General features: G+C 64.0%; 1 protein-coding gene and 3 long non-coding RNA genes across 6 annotated transcripts in view; 3 read left to right on the forward strand and 1 right to left on the reverse strand.

Moving 5' to 3' along the window:
- The window catches only part of MAP2K2 (mitogen-activated protein kinase kinase 2), a 211,776-nt gene that overhangs the window by 174,869 nt on the left and 12,513 nt on the right, over positions 1-24,394 (reverse strand). Inside the window, exons 4-11 of one of the 3 annotated variants that reach the window (XM_053898105.1) lie at positions 23,856-23,933; positions 23,282-23,333; positions 23,077-23,201; positions 22,340-22,553; positions 20,525-20,589; positions 19,430-19,491; positions 18,335-18,380; positions 16,574-16,713 (exon numbers count right to left, since the gene is read on the reverse strand). In XM_053898105.1, the coding sequence (XP_053754080.1) occupies positions 16,603-16,713; positions 18,335-18,380; positions 19,430-19,491; positions 20,525-20,589; positions 22,340-22,553; positions 23,077-23,201; positions 23,282-23,333; positions 23,856-23,933 (753 nt within the window). In that variant the 3' untranslated portion in view covers positions 16,574-16,602. Of the gene's footprint in view, positions 1-15,588; positions 16,714-17,681; positions 17,932-18,334; positions 18,381-19,429; positions 19,492-20,524; positions 20,590-22,339; positions 22,554-23,076; positions 23,202-23,281; positions 23,334-23,855; positions 23,934-24,394 lie in introns of those variants that run through there. The other 2 variants (XM_019430857.2, XM_019430859.2) reach the window with 2 other exon arrangements.
- LOC109255887 (uncharacterized) lies at positions 7,879-10,043 on the forward strand. Its single transcript, XR_002075399.2, has 3 exons — positions 7,879-8,057; positions 9,313-9,427; positions 9,548-10,043. It is a non-coding gene; the product is annotated as an uncharacterized LOC109255887 (long non-coding RNA).
- Positions 10,868-17,634, forward strand: LOC109255969 (uncharacterized). Its single transcript, XR_008420560.1, has 2 exons — positions 10,868-11,249; positions 17,433-17,634. It is a non-coding gene; the product is annotated as an uncharacterized LOC109255969 (long non-coding RNA).
- On the forward strand, positions 13,983-16,544 carry LOC128775655 (uncharacterized). Its single transcript, XR_008420561.1, has 2 exons — positions 13,983-15,117; positions 15,569-16,544. It is a non-coding gene; the product is annotated as an uncharacterized LOC128775655 (long non-coding RNA).

Here is a 24,394-nt window from a genome sequence, read left to right on the forward strand (position 1 = left end):
TAGAGCCGCCTTTTACCGAGCGCCTCTCGAGTGGCTGGCTCTGTCCCGGGTCCTGTTTACCTCCATTCTAACGTCCAATCGCGTTATAATCATTATTATTTACTGTTACCATCATTATCACCACCATTACTGGCCCTGCCGTGGGTGAAGTGGACGGGGTCTGTCCTTCTCGGACTTCAAAGCTTCCCACCGCCCCTCGTACTTTATTGCTTCTTCGCCCAACATATTAAAGGCGCCTTTCAACTCCCAAACGGGTTGAATCGGCTTTTGTAATAATAATTTGGCTTCTAGGGGAAACCCGGGAGGCCCCCAGAGGGGAAGTGCCAGCCCCAGGACTGAAACCGGCCCCTAGTAGGTAGGAAGGGACTGAGGGAGGGGCCGTGTGGGTCCCGGTGAGGGTGGAACCCAGGGACTTTGCTCTAACGACCCTGCCTGGGATATAAGCCCGTTTTCCTTCCTTAAACCGGCCTGCCATCAGCCTTAGGACAGAAGGGCCAGGCAGAAAGACAACTTACAGGTCTCAGGGTGGTGCCTGGACTCCTGCAGATAACTGGAGCTCGGGCCTTGCTCCTCAGTGGCCTCACCCCCTTCCCCGCAAGCTCCACCCTCCGGGTGACTCAGTTTCCCCTCCTGTACCATGCAGCCCTGAATATCCTGCACCGTTTTTCCGCAGGGGATAAACCGCTTCAGAAGGGGCAGGGAATGAATATAGACGCGTACAGAAGATTGGCGACGAATCTAAACTTCATTATGCCCTGAGAAGGAGGCGTTACATAATTTCCATCTTACATATGAGAAAACTGAGGCCCAGAGAGGGGCAAGGGGCAAGGGCGTCAAATCCAGCATTCCACCTGACTCTGGACCCTGCCAGAAGGGCTGGGGGTGGCTCCTCCAAGGATGTGCCGGGCTGGCATACCCCGCCCCACCCCCCATGCTCACTCCAGTCCCTGCAGTGACAACAGGAAGGGAGGCAAAGCTTTGTCCTGACCCCCATTCCTCAGACCCTACTCCCTCCCCTCCCCCCACATTACCCAGGTAGATACTATTTTTAGAGTTCATAGAGCGTAAGAGATTGAGTTACTGTGTGACCTTGGGCAGGTTACTTAACCTCTCTGATCCTCAGCGTCCTTTAGAAAATAATGACCCGGACTTCCTAGGGTTGTAAACAGGGGAGAGACAAGGTGGCAGGGGTAACGATCTTCAACAGCACAGTGCGGCGGAAGTCCTTAGTATACAGCCTAGATGTCATTCTGTCGGTGTTATTACTACTCTTGGGCCACACCCCCCTCCTGTTCCTGGCCAGGGCAGCGCTGGATTGAAACCCACCCTTCAGAGCTGAAACATCCACACGCACTCATAGCGTTTGTTACTTCATCGGCAGAACCCCCACCCCCGTCAGATGCTTCTTGGGGCGTGTCAACCTGACCGGCTCTGTCTTAGCCACAGAGCAATACGAAAATGGACACATAGCGGGCACTTGTCTCCAAACTAACTCTCGTTCCAGGGTCGGTGGGAACGTCAGTCAGCTCTGCTTTTCTGACTTCTGTCTCCGCCTGCGATGTCGGTCCCCCTGTGCAGCATCGATTGTCAAGCCTGAGGTACGGGATGATGACACCGAGACCCGGAGGAGAAGAAGTTGAATAATTTCCCAAAGACGCACAGCGAGGCATTGGGTGGACGCGAATTCAGGTTGTGTTGGCTAGGCTGCAAATTTGTAGATTTTGAGCAGGTAATCCTTGTCACCGTGAGCGGGGATAGCTTCTGGGGGATGCTCTCAGGAGGATGGGGAGCAGGGCCAGAGACCTTCTGTTCACTGTCTTTGATCTTCTGAATTCCGTACCACGCGTATATTATTGTTTTAAGTATTTTCTACGCCCCGCGTGGGGCTCGAACTCAAAACCCCGAGATCAACAGTCACATGCTCTACTGACTTAGCCGGCCAGGCGCCCCAATGCATACGTTATTTGCCATGAAATTTAAAATATCTTTCAAATAACAGTCCTTAACTTTGGTGCTTCAGAGAACACCATCAAGGGAGTGAAAGAAACACCCACCCAAGGGGAGAGAAAGAAGGTTCGAAAATCATAGATATAAGGGCCGACTCGTCGGAACCTACCAAGAAATCTGAAACTCGACGCTAAAAGCAAAGTGACCAAATTGTTTCGACCGGGCGAAGGATTTTAACAGCCGTTTCTCCAAAAGAGATACATAAACGGACCATAAAGTTCATGAAAAGTTGCCCAACATCATTAGTCATCAGGGAAATGCAAATCAAAACCACGATGAAACACCACCTCACCCCTGCTGGGATGGGGAGAGTGAAAAAGGTCGGTAACAAGTGTCGATGGGATTGGGGAGAGGCCGGAACCCCCGCCCCCCTGCCACCAGCACCACGAGTGGTGGGAATGCCCAGCGGCACAGCTGTGGCACTTCTTCCAGAAGTTAACGGGGGACCCTCCGTGTGTATCCAAGAGAGAGGACAGCATCTGGCCCACACAGCACCTTGTGCGCGAAAATCCGCAACAGCGTTACTTGTAACAGCCCCAAACTCAACACCGTCCACACGTCCGTCGACTCACGCATGCGTAAACACAATGTGTCCATCTATACACGCGCACGTCACTCGGGTGTGTCCCCCGCGCACGCGCACATCCCGCGGCCGCGAGCAGGAGCGAGGCGCCCCCCCCCCCCCGCCCCCCGCCGCCCCGCGGACGGTCCCCGAGCACACGACGCTCAGGGAGGGGACCCGACACGAGAGGCCACGCGGGGTGGGAGTCCGCGGGTGTGAAACGTCCAGAACGGGCTCATCCACGGACGGGAAGGGGGCTCGTGGGGGCCGGGGAGGGACAGTGATTGCTAAGGGGGAACGGGGTTTCCTTTAGGGGTGATGAAAATGTTCTAAGATTAGATTGAAAACCACTGACTTCTATACTCCAAAGAGTGAATATTGGGGTACGTGGATTGTGGACTTTTTTTTTTTATTAAAAAAAATTTTTTTTAATGTTTATTTATTTTTGGGACAGAGAGAGACAGAGCATGAACGGGGGAGGGGCAGAGAGAGAGGGAGACACAGAATCGGAAGCAGGCTCCAGGCTCCGAGCCGTCAGCCCAGAGCCCCACGCGGGGCTCGAACCCACAGACCGCGAGATCGTGACCTGAGCTGAAGTCGGACGCTCAACCGACTGAGCCACCCGGGCGCCTCAATTTTATTTTATTTTTAAAATGTTTATTTTTGAGAGACAGAACGCAAGCTGGGGAGGGGCAGAGAGAAGCAGAGACAGAATCTCAAGCAGGCTCCACGCCGTCAGCACAGAGCCTGACGCGGGCCTCGAACTCACGAACTGCAAGGTCACGGCCTGAGCTGAGATCGGGAGTCGGAAGCTTAACCGACTGAGCCACCCGGACGCCCCAGAACGGGTCTGTTCCGCAGGTCAGGTGGAAAAGAGCTGTTGCTGGGTCCGATGTCGGGGGTGGGGGGACGGGAGGCCTAGAACCCGAAGGGCTTGCCAGGTTTCCGGGGGGCGGGGGGGGGGGGGCAGTGGACAGTTGGATAAGGAGTGTCAGGGAGAGGGTGGCCTTGGCTTGGGGGTGTCCCTAGACCTGCCTGTGTGTGTCTGCAAGTGTATGGATATGTTTACTTCTATTGTTGGTCTTAAATATATATAAATGACATAACGCAATTATTTTTAAAGAGGGTTTTTTCTTTAATGCTTATTTATTTTTGAGAGAGAGATTGAGAGCGCGAGCAGGGGAGGGAGGGGCAGCGAGAGAGGGGGACGGAGGATCCGAAGCAGGCTCTGTGCTGACAGCAGAGAGCTCGAGGTGGGGCCCCAGCCCACGCACTGTGAGATCACGACCTGAGCCGAAGTCGGGTGCTTAACTGACTGAGCTGCCCAGGTGCCCCTATTTATGTATTAAAAAATTTTTTTTAATGTTTATTTTTGAGAGAGAGAGAGAGAGAGAGAGAGAGAAAGAAAGAGAGCACTAGTGGAGGAGGCTCAGAGAGAAGGAGACGGAACCCGAAGCGGGCTCCAGGCTCCGAGCTGTCAGCACAGGGCCCGACGCGGGGCTCGAACCCACGAACCGCGAGATCGTGACCAGAGCCGAAGTCGGACGCTCAACCGGCTGAGCCACCCAGGTGCCCCGCAGTTAGTTTTGAAAAGACCCACGACCTCCTCCCTCCATCCAGAACCAGCAGGATGGCATTCTTCCAATGTGTCTCTGACCCCTCCTCTGATAACGACCCTACAAAATATTAAGTCCCCTTGCTGGCACCTGCTATAACAGGGAACCACAGGCTGGGCGCCACAGGACAGCCGAGGCACATACTCCCTCACGTCTGGAGACCGCACGTCCACAGTCAAGGCGTCAGCAAGGCCAGGCTCCCTCCAAAGATGTGTTCCTGGCCTCTCTCCTCGCCTCCGGGAACCTTGGGGGCTCCCTGGCTTGCAGACCGACGGCCGTCTCCCTGGATCGCTTCACACTGCCTTCCCCCCCCCCCCCCCCCCCCCGCCGTGCAAGTCTGTCTCTGTGTCCAAAGGCCCCCTTCTTATGAGGACGGCAGTCATATCGGAGTAGGGGTCCACCCGCCTCCAGGATGACCTCACGGTCACTTCACTAAGGACATCTTCTTCAATACCCGTATTTCCCAGGAAGGTCACGTTCTGGGGTACTGGAGATTAGGACTTGGCCATGGTGCGTGCGTGGGCAACAACACCTCCATCTACCCAGCTAGCTAGCTCTCCCCTGTTGTGTTTACCAGCGACCTGAGTAAAGGCGCTGACGTGCCGAAGGCTAGTGATCGGCCGTTCGGGAGACGCGTCTGGCAGAACAGAGAGAGATCTGGATCCAGGGTAGACGACGCAAAACAGCCAAATAAACAGAAGGTCTCCTGGGAGGGCCGTAAAGGTCTGGGCGCGTTCTCCAAAGCCAGCTGAGCAAACGGAGACGAGATGTTCAGTCTGGGCAGGTGAGAAAGTTCTGGAGACGGGTGGTGGGCACGGCTACATCAGTGTGGGAGTATCTGATGCCACTGAAGTGCACCCTGAGGAAAGGTTGAAGGTGGTGGGGCGCCTGGGTGGCCCCAGTCGGCTGGGCGTCCGACTTCGGCTCAGGTCGTGATCTCGCGGTTCGTGGGTTCCAGCCCCGCGTCGGGCTCTGCGCTGACAGCTCGGAGCCTGGAGCCTGCTTCGGATGCCGTGTCTCCCCCTCTCACCAAGCCTCCCCTGCTTGTGCTCTGTGTCTGCCTCTCTCTCAAAAATAAATCAACGTTAAAATTAAAAAAAAAAAAAACAAAAAAACTCAAAACCAATAGCGTAGCTGGGCTTCTGAAAAAGCTAATGTGATTTCAGGTCATAATATTAGAGGTCTAGTGCTCAGCCCAAGGGAGGTGGTGGTCTCACCAAACCATTCGGGGACAAGACCAAGATGGGGAAGGGAGACAGGAAGCCACGTCCCACAAGGAAAGACAGACAGACTGACAGCCGGGCCTACCTCCCCGGGGGTTCTCTGTGGGGCTGACCTGCGGAGGATGGAATTCATTCTGGGGTGGACCAGAGGGAGGGATGACAGACCAGCTCGTGTCCCATCTGAGCCTCCGCCCGCTGCCCGGCCTGGCCAACCGCACTGGGTCTGGTCCACTCGCGGTCCGCTCTGGCCCCAGGCAGGCAGATGAGCTCCACGGTTCCGATTCCATCTAGCTCCAAAGCGCCCAACAGGGTTGCCGGGGCCTGAGTCAGAGAATCCGGAGCAAAGTTCGGTTCCTAAAATGATGGTGTTTGTACAGCCATGTTCACAGTTGCCAAAAGATGCAGGCGACCCGAGTGTCTGTTGATGGATGAGGGAAGAACGCGGTGCGGTCCAGCCACACGCTGGAATATTCCTCAGCGCAGAAAGGAAGGACGTCCTGCCACCTGCCACCCGCGTGGACGGACCTGGAGGCCGCTGTGCGCAGGGACAGGAGCCAGACACAGAAGGACACGTCCCGCGTGACCCCACGCACGGGGGGGTCCCCAGAGGAGTCCTGTCCACCGAGTCAGAGAGTGGATGGTGGGAGCCAGGGGTGGGGAGGCCGTGCTTCATGGGGGCAGGGTCTCAGTCTGGGGAGATGGAAGGTTCTGGAGACGGATGGCGGGGGCGGCTGCACGACCGTGAGTGCCCTTGATGCCCCTGAGCTGTGCACTTAGAGGTGGTGACGATGGTGACGTACGTAGATTTTACACAATAAAAATATCAGAGTTCGGCTCTCTCTCTCTCTCTCTCTCTCTCGTTCTATTAAGACTGAAAAAAGAAAAGCCAAACACATCAGGGTCCGGCTGCACAGAGGCCGCCCTTTTCTGTCCGCCCAGCAAGGGCACAAACTGCTTCCTCCAACCACAGGGACGGGACGAGGGGCCGGCCTCTGGCGCCAGCCTTCGAGCGTCCTGCTGGGGTCGTGGTGCTGACTCCGTGGGCAGGGGCCCTGCGTGTCAGGTGCGCGGGCACCCGGAAGGCCTGGGGGCCGCCACCAGCCAGCCAGCCCCTCCGCAGGGCTCCGGCGGTGGCCGGTAAAGCCTCCTCCCAGTCAGGCTCCTCCCAGATCCCGGGGCTCCTCCCAGAGGTGCTCCTGGGGAAGAGCTAACATTTAACCAGCCCGCCCGGGGTGGCCAAACCAGGTGTGCAAGTACCGGGAACACTTCAGTACTTGTTGGCAAATCGAGGCCGCGTGGAGCGCCCGACTGCCCCCGGCGCCCGGAGGCCTCCCCGGCCCAGCCCCCTGAGCCTCACAGGGGAAATCTTTCCCGAGCAGCAGCCTCTGAACTCTCAGCGGCTGGGGAGCTGCCTGGCCCATTTGTACCTCGGTTGGGGGGGGGGGGGGGCTAGTGCACCTCACTTAGGCAGTTTAGACTTGGTCTGGGAGCTAGAGGAAGGCGGGTTATTCTGGCCCTCCCGCTGTCCCTTACGCCACCTTGCCGCTCAGTATTCCTACCTGTGCAATGGGCCTTTGCACCTGGCTCTGGCCTCTCTCTCCACCTGCGTCCTGGCCTCCTGGATGCCCCCCTCGCTCCCAGGCTCGATGGGGACCCCCTGGGGCCTCTCAGAACCTCGACAGAGCGCTCCGGCGCTCGGGGTGGCCAGCCTGCCTGCCTTTGGGGCCTGGGTCACGGCTCGGTCTCTGCTGCTCTCTCCCCCGGCCTGGCCCCACACTGTAAGAATTTGCTTAGGGCGGTGGGTCACGTGAGTCAGGCTGCTATCCCCACCCGCCTACCCCCACCCCACTCCCTCCCACGGAGGGGGGGGGGGGCATGGGTGGTTGTGACCCTAAGGGGTGGCTCCCGGCTTGGAGGGTTGGGGCCAGGGATGCTGCTGAGCCCCCACTGACATTCAGGCCACCCCCCCCCCCCACCCCCCCCCCCCCCCCGCAATGATGTGGCCCCAAACATCCACGGTGCCGAGGCGAGAAATGGGTCTCACTTCAATCCTGCCTGCTGCTAAGCGGGCCTGGGGCCTCTCCCTCTGGGTGCTCGGCAGGAGGGTAAAGCGCTGCCCCCTGGCTCTCCGCGACCGGGGACTTGAACCCCCTTGCTGCGCTCTGCCCCCTCCGCCCCAGGGAGGCGGCCGGTCTCCGCTCCGGGTGGGGGCCCCTGCTCTCCGTCCGTGCGATGGGCCCGAAGCCGGGCGGTGACGGGACGCCTCAGGGAGGGGCCCCGTGGGTCGGCTTCGCCTCCGTGACCCCAAGGGGACGAGGCCGGGTCCTGGCCCTGCGCCCCCCACCCCCTGGGAGGCGGCGGGCAGAGGAGAGCAGGCCGCGGGGGGCGGGGGCGGGCGGGAGGACGAGGCCGCACTTCTGGTCCGAGTTCTTTCTTTTTTTAAAATCAGCGCAGTTGAACGCCAGGCTCCGCCCTCCATCCGGCGCCTGCCACGTGGGCCGCCCGGCAGCCGCCCGTGTCCCCCCGGCCCTCCTGGGGCTGGCCCGGCGGGCTGAGGCTTCGGTTTCACTTTGCTGTCACCGGACTTCACTTTCGGGCAGAGCCACAGCGGCGGAACGAGGGGTGGAGAGAGCGCGGGGCGGCTGTCAGGTACAGGGTCCCGCCGGGCGCCACCTGCAGCTCCCTCTCCCGAGCCTCCGCTGCCCCCCCCCTTGGGGTCAAGGTCAAAGGGTCAAGGTCAAGTTCTCCACGTGACCTCGGGCGGGGCGGGCAACCTCCTCCCTCCGGGCTCCTGCCCCCACGCCCGCCGCCTTGAAGTGGGGCCGAGAGTCACGTCCACCAGAGAACGCCAAGGACAGCCCCGCGATGTCCCCAGTGGGAGCCGGTGGGGCGGGGTGCAAGGCAGAACAGGATGTCATGTCAGCTGACGTCACCCAGCAAGGGACCCTTGGCCCAGAAACCGCTAGGAAGGAGGCTCCATGTGGTCTGAGCCCCGGCCTGGATGTGTGTGCTGGGGTGGGGGTGGGGGGGGCGGCGGGGAGGACAGTGTCCCCGAGGCCACCTGCCACCACGGCATCTGTCTGGCAGCCCCAGGCTGGCGGCCCAGCTGCTCTGCTTGCTTTCCGGCACACCTGCCTGTCTCAGGGACTCGGTGTTTTTGTCTGTGAAATGGGCGTGGCCTTGTTCCTCAGTCCCACCCGCCCCACCCGGGACCCTGCGGCCTTTCTGCGGAGTCGGGGGGTCCACAGCCCGGGAACAGAGCCACGGCCTTCCCAGCCCGGGAGGAACCGGGCCCCGTCACCTCTCCCCCCGCAGCTCAGGGCCCAGGGCCTCGTGGAGGACTCGCCAGACAGGACCGGGGAGTCACCTGAGGCTCCGGCAGGATAGAGCGTGAACCAATGGGAGAGGGTGCTTTGCTTTTTTAATAACAGCTTTATTGAGATATAATTCACATACTGTACAGCTCACCCACTTCAAGAGTACAATTCACTGGTTGTTAGTACGTTCACGCGTTCGCAGAGCTGTGCAACCGCCACCACTAATTCTGGAACATTCCATCACTCCAAAAGCAGCCCTGTCCTCATTAGCTGTCATCCCCACCCCGCCCCCGGCCCCCGGCCCCCACGAGCCCCCTTCCCGTCCGTGGAGGAGCCCGTCCTGGACGTTTCACACACGCAGACCCGCACCCCGTGTGGCCTCTCGTGTCCGGTTCCCTCCCTGAGCGTCGTGTGTTCCGGGTCCGTCCGCGGGGGCGGCGGGGGCGGGCGCCTCGCTCCTGCTCGCGGCCGAGGGACGTGCGCGTGCGCGGTGGGCACGTTCATCTGTGGACGTGCGCGTGCGCGGTGGGTGCACCTGAGGGGCGTGCGCGTGCGCGGTGGACACACCGTGTGTACCTGTTTTTCAGCTGCTGGACGTCTGGACTGTTTCCAGCCCGGGCTACCGTGAATCATGCTGTTGTGAACGAGGGCAGGTGTTGAGGTGACCCAAACAAAGTGTTGATGAGAGCGTGTCCGCCCCCAGTGAGTGATGTTCGGGGACCCTGCGTTTTGTGGGGTGAGGGGCACCCAGCGGAGGTGCCCTGGCACCCAGGCTCTGCAGGTCTCTGCTGGGCTCCGGGGAACCCCTTCCCTGCCCCCTAGGTTGGCCCGGCCGTGAACCTGGAAGGCCCCCACTGAGGACACCAGAGGCTCCCAGAACCTCAGGGGCTGGCGGACACAGGGCAGGGGCCAGGCGGGCCGGAAAGCGGTCCCTTCCCTGTAAGGCAGAGGGTCGCAGGGCTATGGTGAGCTGAGCAGACCAAAGGGAGATTTGGGGAAGGGAGGGGAGAGGCCGGGAGGGGAAAGAGGGTGGCACAGGGGTTTCCTCCTAGCCCACGTGGGCCGGTGGCCCCCCTGCACCTGTGCCTGTGTCCTGCCCCACCTTGGGCACGGCGTCCCCAGGCAGGGAAGGAGACGGAGAAATCGGTTACAGTGTCCGATTCCGTCATCCGGGAGCCACCGGCTGGTTGTTTGTTTGTTTGTTAATTTTCTTTAATGTTTATTTATTTTTAAAAATTCTTCTAATATTTATTTACGTTAGAGAGACAGAGACAGACAGAGCGCAAGTGGGGGAGGGGCAGCAAGAGAGGGAGTCACAGATTCTGAAGCAGGTTCCAGGCTCTCAGCTGTCAGCGCAGAGCCCGACGCGGGGCTCGAACCCACGAACCGTGAGATCATGACCTGAACTGAAGTCAGCCGCTTAACCGACTGCGCCCCGCCCCCCCCCCCCCCAGGCTCCCCGCCTCTGATGTGGGGTAAGACAGGGAACAGTTTTTTGATGTGGGGTAAGACGGAACAGCACACCCAGGCGATCACCGGGGATGCCTCCCCACCCCCAACCTCAGGACCCCTCCCGGGCCTTGCTAACTCCCCTCCCAGGTCCTGATGCCGAGACCCCACCCCTCGGTGGACCGGCCGGAAACCCAGCCCCCATCCAGTTGTCATCCGCAGGGAGACTGAGCACTAGGTCTGCTCATGGGCTCAGTGGCCACTTGGACGCCACCTTTTAGGGAGATGTCCATTCACATCCTCTGCCTGCTTTTTCGTTGGGAAACTGTTGGCTGTCCAGTTGTAAGGACGCTTGCTTCGCACATCCTTACGACTAGCCCCGCCTCCCGTGTACAAGATGTGCAAATATTTCCTCCCACTCTGGGGGCTGTCTCTGGATGGTGCCCTTTCATGCACCAAGTTAGTTGTGATCAGTCCAAGTTCACCTGCTTTTTTTTCTCCTGCTGCCCGAGTTATGTACGTATCATGGTGAAGAGCCCGCCAGCAAGTCCCAGGCCACAAAGACGGGAGACGGAAAAATCACACCAGCAATGGTGCTGAAGGTTCCCGGGAAGGTCTGGCGGCCCTTGAGGGTGGGGGTGGGGGTGGGGGTGGGGTGGGGTAGGGGGGGTGGGGAGAGGGAAGAAGGGGAAGGAGAAGGCTGTCCTGAGCTGGGATGTTTGTCCTGAGCCTGAAGTTTGAGCAGGATTTGGGGGTGGAGAGGGGTGACGGAAGAGAGAACCTTCCAGAACCGGGGAACAGCAGGTGCAGACAGGGAGGCCAGAGTGAGTGAGAGATTTGCACTTCCTCTGCCCCCTCCCACCTCTCTCCCATCCTCATCCCCAGGACCCCTGGGCAGCCTCTGCACCTGCACCCTGGGTCCCCGGGGAGGGGGGAAATCTGGCATGAGGGTGGTGACGTGGCTGTGCTTAGAGAGCTTCTGGGTCCCCGTGGAAAAATCCAAGCCCGTCACTGGAAGAAAGGAGCGGGGTGTCAGGACAGCGGTGTGGTGACTGACCCCTGCACAAGCTTGCACGTGAGTGGAGGGGGGAATGCAGCCACCTGGGGTGGGGAAGCAGGGGAGACGCCTTGGCCTTGAGAAGGTGAATTCTGAGCAGACGCCCACCAGTCAGTGAGCAGGAACCGGGCAGGTGCAGAGGGGACAGAGTGTGACAAGGCTCAGAGGGGAGCAGAACGGGGACCGTGGGGGCAGCGGACAGCGGTGCCGGGTGGGCTTGGTCTTTTGGGGGGCAGGGAGGACGGGACAGCTTCTCAGGAGCCGGCCTTGACTTCCACACGAGGCAGGCCCCCTGGACCAGGGTATTTGTGGAGGGACGGACCTCAGGGCTGGGCCCCAGGGGAGGACGACGGGGGGTCTCCAGTCCAAGGCCTTGCCCTAGACCCAGCTCTCCGTGACTTGTTTTGCAATCAGAGGTCCGGCCCCCCTGTCAATCCATGAATGTCCCCTCCGGCACGGTTGGCAGGGCCCCCAAGGGGACGGCCACCCTTGGGACTGGACCCCCGTGCTTGGCTCTGTGCATCGTGTTCCCCGTTAACTCGTCTTCCTGAGCCCCTTCGTCTGACACGACTGCCTGGCTCGCGGGCGGCAGCCGGCCCTGGCACAAAGTACCGGTGTCTTGGCCAGACGTCCAAGCGACCTGGCTCCCCGCTCGGCCCCCACCCAGTCCCGTGCCCAAGGCCAGCGGGACGTTGACATGGCAGCCGCTGTCCCGGCCTCCTTGTGTCCCACCAGAGCGACGGAGATGAAAGGGTCAACCCCAGGCACAGTGGGGGCCTCGTGACCCCAGGTTCCTTCCCACATCGACGGGGGGGTGGTCACTGCTCTGCTAGACAGTCGTGAAATATTCTGAACCCCGTCTCCCTGCCTCGCCCCCCGCCAGGCCCATCTCCAGGGCCCGTGTTCTAGGGCCCCACTGCCCAGCTTTGCTCCCTGCTTGGGGGGGGGGGGGGGCCCTCCCTGCCCCCGAGGGCCCTCGGCGACCCTCGTGTGTAGCCAGTTCTCGGAGAGAACAGCCAGTCTGTGGGGTTCGGCCTCGCTTTGCCTTCAGGCTGGAGGGCGCTGGGAGTTGCGTCCAGCTCTGTGGCCGGGCCGTGGACCCCACCGCAGAACAGCCCGGGAAAAGACGGTGACCGAGTGCAGAGCAGGCAGGATGGCCGGAGTCTGGCCCGGGCCAGGTTGGACCCTCCACATGGGTCCCAGGTCACCTTGGGCAAGTCGCGCAGCCTCTGTGGGGGTCAGAGAGGAAGGACAGGGGTCCCGAGAGCTGCTGAACGTGTCGCCCACATTATGGGGTGCGGTCAGGGTGAAGGGAGAGGGTCTGCTCTTTCCTGGGGGAGGGGCAGCCTGGGCTGACCCCGTGCGGGCGGGACAGGGAGCGAAGGGAGGCTCCCCGGGGGGGCAGGACCCTCCCTGAGGCCACTGAGCCGGGGGGGGGGGGGGGGGGGGGGCGGGCAGCAATGCTGTGGGGCTCCCGGGGTCCCGCGGCCACCACCGTGGGGTGGGTGTCTCACGGGAGGAGCCGGGGCTGCGGGCCGAGGTCCCTCCCTCACCTGGGGCCTCTGGTTCTCCAAGTCCTTCCCTCCGGGGCCCCCCTCCGTCCCCTGGGAAGGCCGGGCAGAAACCCGAGACTGAGCCTCGGCCCGGTTCAGGCAGCCAGCCGTGGGGCCCAGGCCTCTCCCTCCGGCCCTCCTTCCTCCTCCTTCCTCCTCCTCGGGAGCCGGCCCTGGGCCCTGCGTCGCCATGGGGATGGCCGGCCAGGCGGGTCCTCCCCCCACCTGGCCTGGGGCGCACACACCTGGTCAGCTGGAGCCCGGGAGGGGGGCGGGCCGGGCCCCTTCCCCTTCCGCCCCCCCACCCCGCGGCGGACCCCGCTTTCTGGGAAACCCTGTCACAGTTTCCTCTGACCTCTGTTAACCCGGAGTCCGCGGCCCACAGAGGGAGGCCGAGTTCCGCCTCTGACCTGAGGCTTCCTGCCGGGGGCACACACCTCCACCCCGGCTGCTGGCTGAGCGCACTCCTCCGAACTCCCCACCTTCCAGAAGGTTCTGGGCCACCTCTGCCCACATCCCTCCTGCCACACGGCATCTCCGGCTGTGGACGGGGGAAGTCCGGGCAGGGCGGCGGGGACGCAGACGAGGCAGCCGCTGACCTTTGCTGGCCGGGCGACCGTGGCCTCTTGGACCGTCAAATTGGGGAAGGGGTTGGGGCTGAATGAGGCTCCCACCCCCCGGGCAGTGTCCCCTGGGGTGGGTCGTTCCTGCAGAGGTCGGCCTGGGCGCTCCGGGGGCCGAGCAGCATCCCGGGCTCCCAACCCCCTCCCGCCCATACCAGGAACACCTTGGTCATGACAACCACAGATGTCCCCAGACACCGCCCTGTGTCTCTTGGGGGGCAGGACTGCCCTAGGTGAGACTCCCTGGGTTAGGGGCCTCCACTGAGCCCCCAGGAGACTGCCTTCCACGATCACGTGACCACTGAGGTCCTGGGGTCCTGCGCCCATTTGAATGCACACACTGAGGGGCTCAGTCACTGGAACAAGAGCCTCGGGGTCTCGGGGTGGAGAGTTCAAGCCCCACGCGGAGCTGGCTTAAAAGTAAATAATAAATACACACAGACACACTGAGTGGGCGGGAGAGGGGAGTCACGCGGGGCTCACCCTGGCTTGCACCGTCTGACCCCTCGGGGATCTACCCTGAGGTCTCGTGGGAGCAGGGCCCGGCCTCCGCTGCTTTTCCAAATAGTTAACGGAGGGTCTCCCTCCCCTCACCCGCTGCTGGCCACCGTGGCCATTCGGGACCCTTCTCCGCGGGGCGCCCCGGGCGCTACTGGGCAGCGGCCTCCCCGGCCCCACCCCCCGTGGGACAACCACAGGTGTCCCAGGCGTGGCCCTGTGGCCCCGGGTTGAGGGGCCAAGGTCATCCCCATGGAGAGCTGGGCCTGTGCTGCCCAACACCGCCCTGGGCTACGGGCGGCACCGGCACCCGAGACGTGCCGGGTCTGAGATGTGCCGTGAGGGCAAAACACCTACCAGGTCCCCAAGACTTCGTGGCGGCGGGGGAGGGGAGAGGAGAATGTCAAAGACCACGCTGCTCGTTCTCCCATAGTGGACACAAGGTAAAACGGTGACATTCTGCCTACAGTGGGGCCAATCGAACAGACCCTCCGGTTACCTTCCCGTTTGTTTTCCGGGCGTGAAGCGCGGCCGAGAGGTTAGATCTCCCAACCGCGTGACGTGCACGGGGCCACCGGGACCCCGCACACCTCCTTTCCGCTCCGCCCTGCGGGCCCTGGGGCTCCTCACACCGGGAAGGGGACGCGGGCCACAGGGCTGGATGGAGCGGGTGCGGAGGCGCAAACGCCACGGGCAAGAGCCCGGCTCTCCGGGGACGTAGAGGACGGCGCACGTGCTCACGTGCAGTACGGCTCCCATGGATGAAAACATCCAGCCCGAAGAAGCTTCCGCACCAACGGGCTCCCGCTCGGGATTTTCTTCCTCCAAACCAAGCGCCAAAAACCAACAGAAGTGAAGAAAACACAAAACCAACGAAGGGAGCGCCCAACGCGTAAGATCCCAAGACGATTCCTCTCGTGATTGTTTTTGGACCACGGGGTCAGACAGCGGGGGTGTCAGGGGTCACTGGCGTCGCCCCCGTGTGTCCACAGGAGCCCCGGACACGGAGGGGGTGTCCTTGTGCCGCTCCTGTACGGGCTGTGCCGAGTTCTCCAGGAGGAGCCAGGGGCCACGGCTGCGTGATCGGCTCCGACTCTATGGGCCACGGACAGGCCTGGAAGCACCTGGACACCACCTCCTGCCCGGACCCCCAAGCCAACAGCTCTTAAGTGCTCGAGGAGCCTGTCCCCTTGCAACAGGGACGGTCACCAGGTCTGTCTGGCGGCCGGTGGGAACTGCCGGGCGCCTGCAGGGGACATGGGTCGGGGAGGGGACACTTAGGTCCCCAAGGCTCGGGCGAGCCCCCAGCTTTCCAGGAGCCTGGTCTGGGGCAGATGGAGAGAGAAAGTGCCAGTTTCTCTGGTTCGGCCTCGGGTCACCGCTGAGGGGAGGTCTCAGGGTGGCACCCACCCCTCTGGGGTCCTGACCCTGGAGGTCGCCCTTTTGCATCAGCTTGTCGTCGACCCTGCGGGCCTCAGCCCACCGACTCCAAATCCCCAAGCCCTCGGGACCCGGTCTCTCAGTCTTTGAAAAGGGCAAGCCGTTAATGGGGGCTGGCCGGCCGCAGCCGGGCTGGGCGTGTGCGACACAAGGCCACAGAGGCCGCGGGTCAGTGGCCAGCGTCAGACGCCCGCTGCCCAGATGCTGACCATGTTCCCAGCAGGCCCCACAGAGCGACACCGGTCGACTTCCGCTTATCTTTATTCTCCTCCCGACCAGGTGAGACTTTGGGGGATCTGGGAAGTGGAGGACCCTGAAAGCCAGTCGAAGGAGCCAGCAACCCGTCTCTCTGGTGTCCACAGGAGACGAGGGCTCCTCCTGCGATTCCCCGAAGCTGAGCGTCGGCTCGTCCCAGCCCGCGGGCAGCGTCCAGGGGGGCCCCCGGCTCCCAGCTCCGTCTTCTCGGGGGCTCCGAGGACAGAAAGTCTCAGAAGCGGCTCCAGGGGCAGCGTGGCCGGGCCCCGACGGACGAGGAACCGGGACCACCTCCCTCTCCCAGTGGCCGTGGCTGACCCCGTGGACGGCCTGAGTGACCCGCCCTGGGCAGTCACTCCCGAATCTGGGAAAGCGGAGGGGACACGAGGAGCCACCCGGTCGCATCTGGCGGTGCGCAGGCTCAGGGACAGCACAGGCCTCGTCTGCTGGCTCCGCCGACAGCTCGGAAACCCGCCACGTCCTTTCTGCCGGGTGCCGGCTCGCTGCCGTGAAGTCAGAAGCGTCTGTCCCCCGAGCACGGGGCGGGGCTGAGTGGGTCCCTCCCGAGGCGCAGGTCACGGGACGCTGAGTGACAAGAGGCGGTGGGGCGGGCAGAGGGGCCGACCGCACGGCCACCTCCAGGGACAGTGCTGGGCGTCGGGGGGAGGGGGCGGGGCGCCCCTCCCTGTCCGGTGAAGGACGCCGGCGTCCAGAGGTCCCCTCCGAGGCCGGCTCCTGGTGCCACCCCCACCCCCTCCTCCCCCGGTGGGCGGCGGGCTCGGGGCTGGCGCTGCATCCCCGGGCGGCTCCCCCGCCCTGGGACCGGGCCAGGGGCTGACCCCCCAGAACGAACGGAACGAGTACGATGGGCACAGTTTGCTTTTTCTTTCCCTGTTTTGTTGTGAGCCTAAGGAAGCGGGTCTGAGAAGACGCCAGGGGCAGGGCCGCCCTCCCCGGAGCCGGGCGGGTGGGCGGGGGAGAGCAGGGCGCCGGGGGGCCCCGTCACACGGCGGCGCGTGTGGGCGTGCCGGGCTGGCTCAGCCGCAGCGTCTCACACAACCAGCCGGCGAAGTCCACTTCTTCCACCTCGGACCGCTTGACGAACGTGTGGTTCTGGAAGGGAAGGAGGAGCCCGTCGGCGGGCCGTCCGGATGCGCCCAGGACGCGGGCAGGGGGCCGCCCCGCGCCCGCTCACTCGGGCCCAGGTGCCCCCCCGGCGCCGCGGCTCCCCTGGCGGCGTCCGCGGGGGGCTGAGCGGCACCCCGGCCCCGGCGCCCGCGAGCATCTCCAGGCACCTCCCCGTGTCCCCCGGGGACGGTCACCCCCGGGTGAGAACGTCTGATCTGCAGCGACAGGGGCCTCCGGGAGGACAGTGAAGTCCCTGACACGTTCTGTCTGCTGTGGCAGCCACTGGCCACGGGAGGCTCCGAGGCCTTTACCCGTGGCTCCTGTGGCTGAGGAGCCAAACCAGGCCTTCTGTTTCGGTTCAAGTAATTTAGAAAGCTGCACGCGGCTGGCAGTTCCTGCGCAGGACGGCTCAGTACCCAAGGTTCCCGGTTTGCAGGCCGGGGGGGGGGGGGGGGGGTGAGCGACGCTTTCCCAACGGGCCGTGCTGGGAGGGGTGGGTCCTGGGGGCTTGGGGTCCATGGGAGCAGGTCTGGTCTCCTCACGCGACACCCGGACCCCCAGCTGCTGCCTGCGCTGTAGGCAGGGGGTAGGAACGGGGGAGAAGGAAGTTAAAAAGTCGGTCCCACGGCAGGGTGTAAGTGGGACAGAGAGTCCCGGGGGGCGCCGCGGGGGCCCCACCATCCATCAGTTTCTCTATTTCACAGATTTTCGAGTATCTTACAACGAACAGGCGTTTGTGACGTCACACGTGCCTCTAACACACGTTACTGGGACACCTCCCGCGTCGGAAGACTTTCCGGAAGAGTCACCGCGCGCAGACCCTCCCCGCCTGGCGTTCTCGGTGGCGCCCACGACCAGGAGACGCTGGCCGTCACCAGAACGAATAGAGGATGTGGGACCAGGCAAGGCGTCTGGGGACACGTCAGAGGAGGGGCTGAAGCGGAGACCCCAGGAAGCAGCCAGGCCAGCTGAGAGGGGCCCGGGACACGTCCCCTGGGGAGAAGCACTGTCCTTTGCAAAGGTCCTGAGGTGGAGGCTAACCGGAGGAAGCGGGAAGGCTGAGGCTCCCTTACTGGAAAGACCACGTTCCGATAATTAAGAGACGCTCGTGTTTTGACGCTCGGCACCAGAGACCGAGAACCAGCAGGTGTGACCCTCACGGTCTCGTGTCGTGGAGGTGCCTGAAGAGCAGGCCGCCCCAGGCTTGGCAGGGTGGCTGTGGGTGAGGAGGCCCGGCAGCGGAGGGGGTCAAATTCAGAGAGAGAAATGCCCCAGGTCAACGGGGCTGGCAGCCCCACCCGCCCCCACCCTGCCGGGGGGAAGGGGAGTTGACGCCCACCTGGCTTCTCAAGGACACCGGACGCCGCACAGGGAGGCCGGCGGCCCTCGGGTCTCCCCGATCTGTGGGGCCCGCCAGGCCCAAGGCGGGAGCCGCACAGAAGCACGAGGGCCCCGGCACTCCCAGGCGCGGACACCCCGACCACGGGCACAGCTGGGCCATCCCGCTCCTCTGGGAGCCAAGGGCGCCACGGCTGCTCGGAGCAGAGGAGACCCACACGCGCCCTGAGGAGCGCCCCCGGGGCCCGGAACCCGCGGCCTCACTCACCATGAGCGTCTTCAGGTCGGCTCGCTCCGCTGGGTTCTTAATGAGGCTGGAGAGGAGGACGGGGTGGGAAGACAAGGCAGGGCCGTTAGCCGGTGGCCGCAGAGACCCGCCTGCGGAGCCGGGGTGGGTCAGCCCGGTCCCCACGCCTGGCCGGTCCGAAGCCTGGATGCGGCAAGGCACGGAGTCTGCTCCGCTCCCCCCTTGCTGGGAGGGCACGACCCCCGGGGACGGGAGGGCAAGAGGGATGGGGCGAGGCCGTGGGGACGCCCCCGCTGCTGCTCCGTCAGGCCCAGCGGCAACGCGGCTACACTGCTAACGAATGTCCCCGGTTTGGGAGCCCCAGTGTCAAAATGGAACTTTTTCCTTCAAAAAAGCAGAACTGCCCCTAAGAACCGTTGCTCAAACCAGCCGGAGGCCAAATGGTGGCTGTTCAAACACAAAAGAAAACGCAACGGGTACAGAAGCACTGACACGTCACTGCATTTGAGCTGCAGCGTGCTGTCCAGCGGTCGTGCAAAGGGCCAGTGGTGGCTTTGCCACCAGGAGCGGGTGTGCTGCTGTGTGGGACGCCCTGCCGGCCCTGAGGGTGAGGGGCGGCTCCGAGCCCCCTTCCTGCTCTGGAGCCTGCGCGCCCCGGGCCCGGGCTGACGCGGCAAGAAAAGGTGGCCACTTGCCAGGAAGCGACTGGGAAGCCTCGTGTGGAAGATGGGGCAGTTACGGGCTCGAGAGGCCGGGAGACGGAGGTGCTTGCTGGTGGAAGGTGCGGCGGGAAGGCATCATTTCCACACGGCCCGTGATCCCGGTCTGCTCCGGGGACAAGAGGGGCCACCAGCTGGATACCACGACTCAGCGGCCTCGGAAAGGAACCCATCTGGGTTCTCGGGTGAGCTCCAGGTGCCCCCCAGGCACGGCCACCCACCGGCAGCGCCCATCGGTCCCAGCAGAGGGGCCCGGCCCCGGACCAGGAAGGAAGTGCACATCTGGGTCGGTGGCCAGGGTGTGGGCGGCCATCCCGGGAGGCAGGCGGGGCCCCTGGCGGCCTGGCATCCCACCCCGGCCCGCCCCGAGACCGTGCTGGAGGCGGTGGCACCTTACCATTTATTTACAAACTCCTGGAAGTCCTGGGTGAAGACACCGCTGGGCAGCTTGGGAGGTGGCTGTGGGCGGACAGAGAGGTGGGGGTTAGATACTCAAGGATGGTTCTGGAATCACGGGGAAAGGCACCTGCCAGTCCTGCATCCGCGGGGACAGCACAGCACTTTTCGGGGACCCTCACAAGGCACCACCCTTGGCCCCAGTCCTTTCACGTTCATTGCTAGAGAGGCACCCCCCCCCCCCCACCCCGTCTTCCAGCAGCTTCCCCACCCGCCCTGCCAACTCGGCCAGGCTCTTCAGGGCTCTCTTTGGAAAGGTCTGGTTTCAGGATCACAGCTGGTTGTGGGGGGAAAAGACAGGACCCACCCCCGCTTTACAGGTGTGCGTCGTACTGTCTGGGCCACCTGTCTCCAGCAGCGGGTTGGGACCACTGGGGGGGGGGGGGGGGGGGGGCAGCTCGTTCCAGGTTCGGGCCTGGAAGCTGGGGAAGCCAGCACACAGGCGCCTGGGTGGGGACAGGTGTGTGTGGGGCTAAGCCCCTGTCAGGGAAGGCTGTGGGCCAACGGTCCCGGTGAAACCCAGCAGGGGTGGCGAGTATCCCTGGGAGGACAGACGTGCTCGCTGGGCCCGGGCGTGGCTGCCGGGTGCAGGGCTGTGTCACCAGAGCCAGCCCGTCCTGTTCTGTCATCACTGACCCTGCTCTCAGCTGCTCACTGGACGCCCAGCCCCGGACCGAGCCAGGGCCTCAGGCAGCCTGGCCGCCCTGTTCCTCCGCCCTGACTCAAAAGGGCCACCGAGAACACACTGCGGCCCACGCAACGCCCAGGAAGGGTGGCCTGACCGAGCTGGGAGGGCGGGCCTCAGGGTCAGGCCCTACTCGGCCCTTTCCAGGCCCGAGGAGCCGCCCCCGTCCGTGCCCGCGGCTCACTCGTGTGTGTGAGGGAAGCGGTCCCGCCACCTGCCCCCCCCCCCCCCCCCCCGCGACAAGCTGCGGTCTGTGCCTGCAGCTCCTTCCTCTGGGTCACGCGGGCAAATCCAAGCCACACGGCCTGCCCCGCCCCCGGGCAGCCGGGCGGGGGGGCTCCGGGTACGCACCTCATTCACAATGTAGTCCAGCAGCTCGAAGATGGCCATGGCCGGCCGGCTGTCCGCCCCGTGGCCTGCAGGGGCAGAGACGGACCCAGGGGTGAGGCGGGCGTCCGCCGAGCACCCTTCCCCCCGACGCCGGCCTGAACCAGAGGCGGCGGCCTGGCCGTGCCCCCGGCGACTGCGCCTGCCTCCCTGGCAAAGCGGCTTCTCTTCTGAGCCTCCCGTGACTTAACGAAACAAAACGAGACGAGACGCCAAAACGAACAGGAGTGTTTTTTGAGAAGTCACACATTTGGCACGGTGCTGCCTCCAGGCTGTGCCAAAGTCACAGCCCCTGCTTTCTAGCGCGCAGGCAGGGGGGTGGGGGGTGACCACGAGCAAGGAGGGCAGCGTGACCTTGCTCGGAGCCGCGGGTGAAGGCGGCATCAGGCCCCAAACGCTGCCCAGGATGGACGAGCGGCTGGGGGCAGCTGACCCTTGTCTTTGGCCCAGCTGGCCAGGGCCAGGTTTGGCCGCTGGACTTTCGCCTCCTGTCCCCTGTCCTGAAACGGGCACGCGAGCTGGGGCTGGGGGAGGCGCTGGCAGGCCGAGGCGGCCTGGCACGACACCCCCTGCGGCTTCTCCCTGCCGGGACGGGGCCTCGGCGGGGTGCCCGCGATGCCATCTGGGAGTTGGCGCTGGGAGGGACGGAGCCAGGGCCCGAGGACACACACGGGGGCGGGAGACGGGAGAAAACCAAGACACCCGGACCCCCTGGGTCTGGCACCAGGAGAGGAGAGGAGCCGGGCTGGCAAACAAACCGCTGCTGGACTGCCGGCGCCTGTGGGCAGCGAAGACCCAACGCCACACACAGGGACACTCGGCCGCCAGCAGGAGCGAGGCGCCCGCCCCCCGCCGCCCCGTGGACGGACCCCGGACACGCGACGCTCAGGGAGGGAGCCAGACACGAGAGGCCACGCGGGCTGTGAGTCCGCGGGTGTGAAACGTCCGGAACGGGCTCGTCCACGGACGGGAAGGGGGCTCGTGGTTGCCAGGGGCTGGGGCGGGGGTGACGGCTGACGGGATGGGGCTTCTTTTTAGGGTGATGCAATGTTCTGGAACCAGACAGTGGTGACGGCTGCACAGCCTTGTGAAGACACAGGCAGCCACTGGCTTGCACCCCTTAAGCTAGTAAGTCACACGGTGTGTGACGTCTCTCTGTAAAGCCAAGGCACAGGCCGGCCACTGTCCACGGCGCACTCCTTCAGACTCCCTCCGCTCCCTTCCTGTCACCTGACTTAAGGAAAAGAAAGACAGCAGAGCCCTGAGCGCTGTTTCCTAGCTACGCTGCCGTGACCCTTCGCCCTCGCCCCTCCAAAGCGGCCAGAGGGCCAGCCTGAAGCTCTCTGGCCCCGGGCAGCCCCCCACCGCACAGGTGACCGCCGCGGGTACGGACAGTCCTCTGGCGCCCCCCAGCCTCCCGCTCCCTCCTGCACTGCGTGTCGGGACTGAATCTGGCAGAGCAGCCGAGGGGGTCCGACTCGAGTCAGTCTCGGTTTCCGAACGGCAGAGCCTTCGCCCAAAGTCCAGGCGGCGGGCCTGTGGGCGCTCGCTGGGCAATCCCCGTGGGCCTCTCTCTACGTTTGAGCGTTTCCGGAATAAAGTGCTGGAAAAACCACCCAGATGACAGTTTGGCTGACAGGTTCGTTTCACAGCTGGTTAACACGTGCAGCTGCCCCTGGATGGGACCGGGTCCGGGGGGCCGTCCCCACAAGCCGCCCCGGGACACCCCGGACGGGCAACACTGCCCGTCCAGTGCAAAGTTCCCGATTCGGGCCATACCGCTGACGGGGCGTCCAGGCGGTCTGGGCCGCGGCGAGATGCCGTGAGGCTCTCCTTCTGCCCCGTCAACCACGGGCCGGCCGAATGTGGCCTCCAGCTCCTTGGCGTCCGGCGGGGGGATGGGGTACCTTCCGATGGACAGCTCCACCAGGGACAGGCCCATGCTCCAGATGTCCGACTGCACCGAGTAGTGCGTGCCCTGTAAGCGCTCCGGCTGTCGGGGGAGAAGGGGCGAAGAAGCCGCACCCTGGCGCCCCCGGCCCGGCCCGGCCACCCTCCCGCGATTCCACCCCCCGCCCCACCGCCTGGGGACAGCGAGGCTCCCAGCCGGGGCCGAAACAGCACTCGAGACCCGAACCCCTGGCGCTTTGGCAAAAGGACGACCAGCCCACGAAGGGGCACAGCGTAGACTCTGCTACAGTCCCAAGACTAACTTCTCAGAGTCTGCTCCCGAGACGCCCAGATGTTTCCGAAAACACCTCAGGGCCAGTTTCTAACTGACCACAGCCCTGCGCTCAGTCTCTCATGCTGGCGGAAAGGAACGGGGCACGTGTTTCCAGAGAAGGCCCCGAGTGAGAAGACAAGGTCGCTAGAATGTGGACGGAAAGTAGGACCCCAGCAGAAACACAACGCGTGTGACGGAGAACTGCAGGCTTTTGAAAAGCTTCTGGAAGACAGGGAAGAGCGGATAGGAGAGGGGAGGGTACGGACGCCCTCAGGCTCCCTGACAGACTTACAGACATGTAGGACCGAGTTCCCACGAAGGAGTTGGCCATGGAGTCGATGAGCTGCCCGCTCACCCCAAAATCGCACAGCTTGATCTCCCCTCGGGAGTTGACGAGGATGTTGGACGGTTTCACATCTGCGGGCAGAACCAGCTGCAGGTTAGGGGGGCCCGGCCCGGCTGGCCCGCCCGCCGCCTAGACGCCCAGGCCCGCTCACCTCGGTGCATGATCTGGTGCTTTTCCCGGAGATACGCCAAACCCCGGAGAACCTGCGGGGTGGGAGGGAGGGAGCGGGTGAGCAGGGCGGCGTCTCGGGCAGACCCGAGGGGCCACTTGACTGGGACGGGTTCAGGAGCCCACGTGAGGCTGGGACAAGCGAGAAGAGTGGCAGGGACGGCCACAACGGCCCGCCCCCACTGCCTGGAGGGTCTCGCCAGCCTGACGGGCACCGTCTGCTGAGAGCTTCCGTGCCGGGCTGCACCGAGGCCCCGCAGACTGACGGCTAATTCGCCACGTGAGGACAGCACTGTGGGGTACCACCCACGGGGCGCCAAGGCCCGCGCGGGGCAGGAAAGCGTCCCTCCACCTCATGTGCAAAGAGGTGCCACCTGCTCAGCCCCTCGGCTGCCAGAGACAGGGACCTCCAACTGGGGCCAGGACAAGAATAGACTCGTGCGGAGCCCAGGGCCGGGAGTGGGTGCACGCACCCGCCCCAGGGGTGCGGCGGCCCTGGGGGGTCGGGGGGGGGGGGGGAGGTGCAGGGGGCGTGCGCCTGGAGCCCTCGCACTTACCGCGATGCTGACCTTCCCCAGGATCTCCTCGGGAATTCTCTTGGCTTCTTTCAACACCTGGTCCAGAGAACCGCCGTCCTAGGGACGGCACAGAGGGGAGAAAGCCGGCTCTGGGCGGTGGGCCAGGCGGGGCCTGCGGTGCAGAGGACGAGTCCCAGAGGGACACCGGGAAGCAGGCAGGACAGCGGAGCACTTCCCCGCTTGCCAGGAGCTGGAGCTCAATCTCCTCCACGGGACACGGAGGCCAGACCACAGCCAGACGCGACTCGCTGGTCAAGAGCAGGGACCCCCTCCGGTCCCTCGGGACAGCCCATCCAGTAAGGAAGCAACGAGAGTGCCGGCCAGTGTCCTAGGCGGCCCATCCTCCCAGAAAGCGAGGCCCAGGACTCAGCCCTCCCCAGCTCGCCACACTGGCAGCAGGCAGAGGGAAGCAGCCAGCTTCTGGGGCTGGGTTCTCCTCCTGCAGGTCGGAGGCAGACCGGGCAGAAGGGCAGCAGGGGCCCGGAGGCACCAGCACAGGAGAAACACCGCTGCCCACA

This window comes from Panthera pardus, unplaced genomic scaffold, assembly GCF_024362965.1.
Source record: "Panthera pardus isolate Hobbes unplaced genomic scaffold, ASM2436296v1 HiC_scaffold_8, whole genome shotgun sequence".
Taxonomy (NCBI): domain Eukaryota; kingdom Metazoa; phylum Chordata; class Mammalia; order Carnivora; family Felidae; genus Panthera; species Panthera pardus.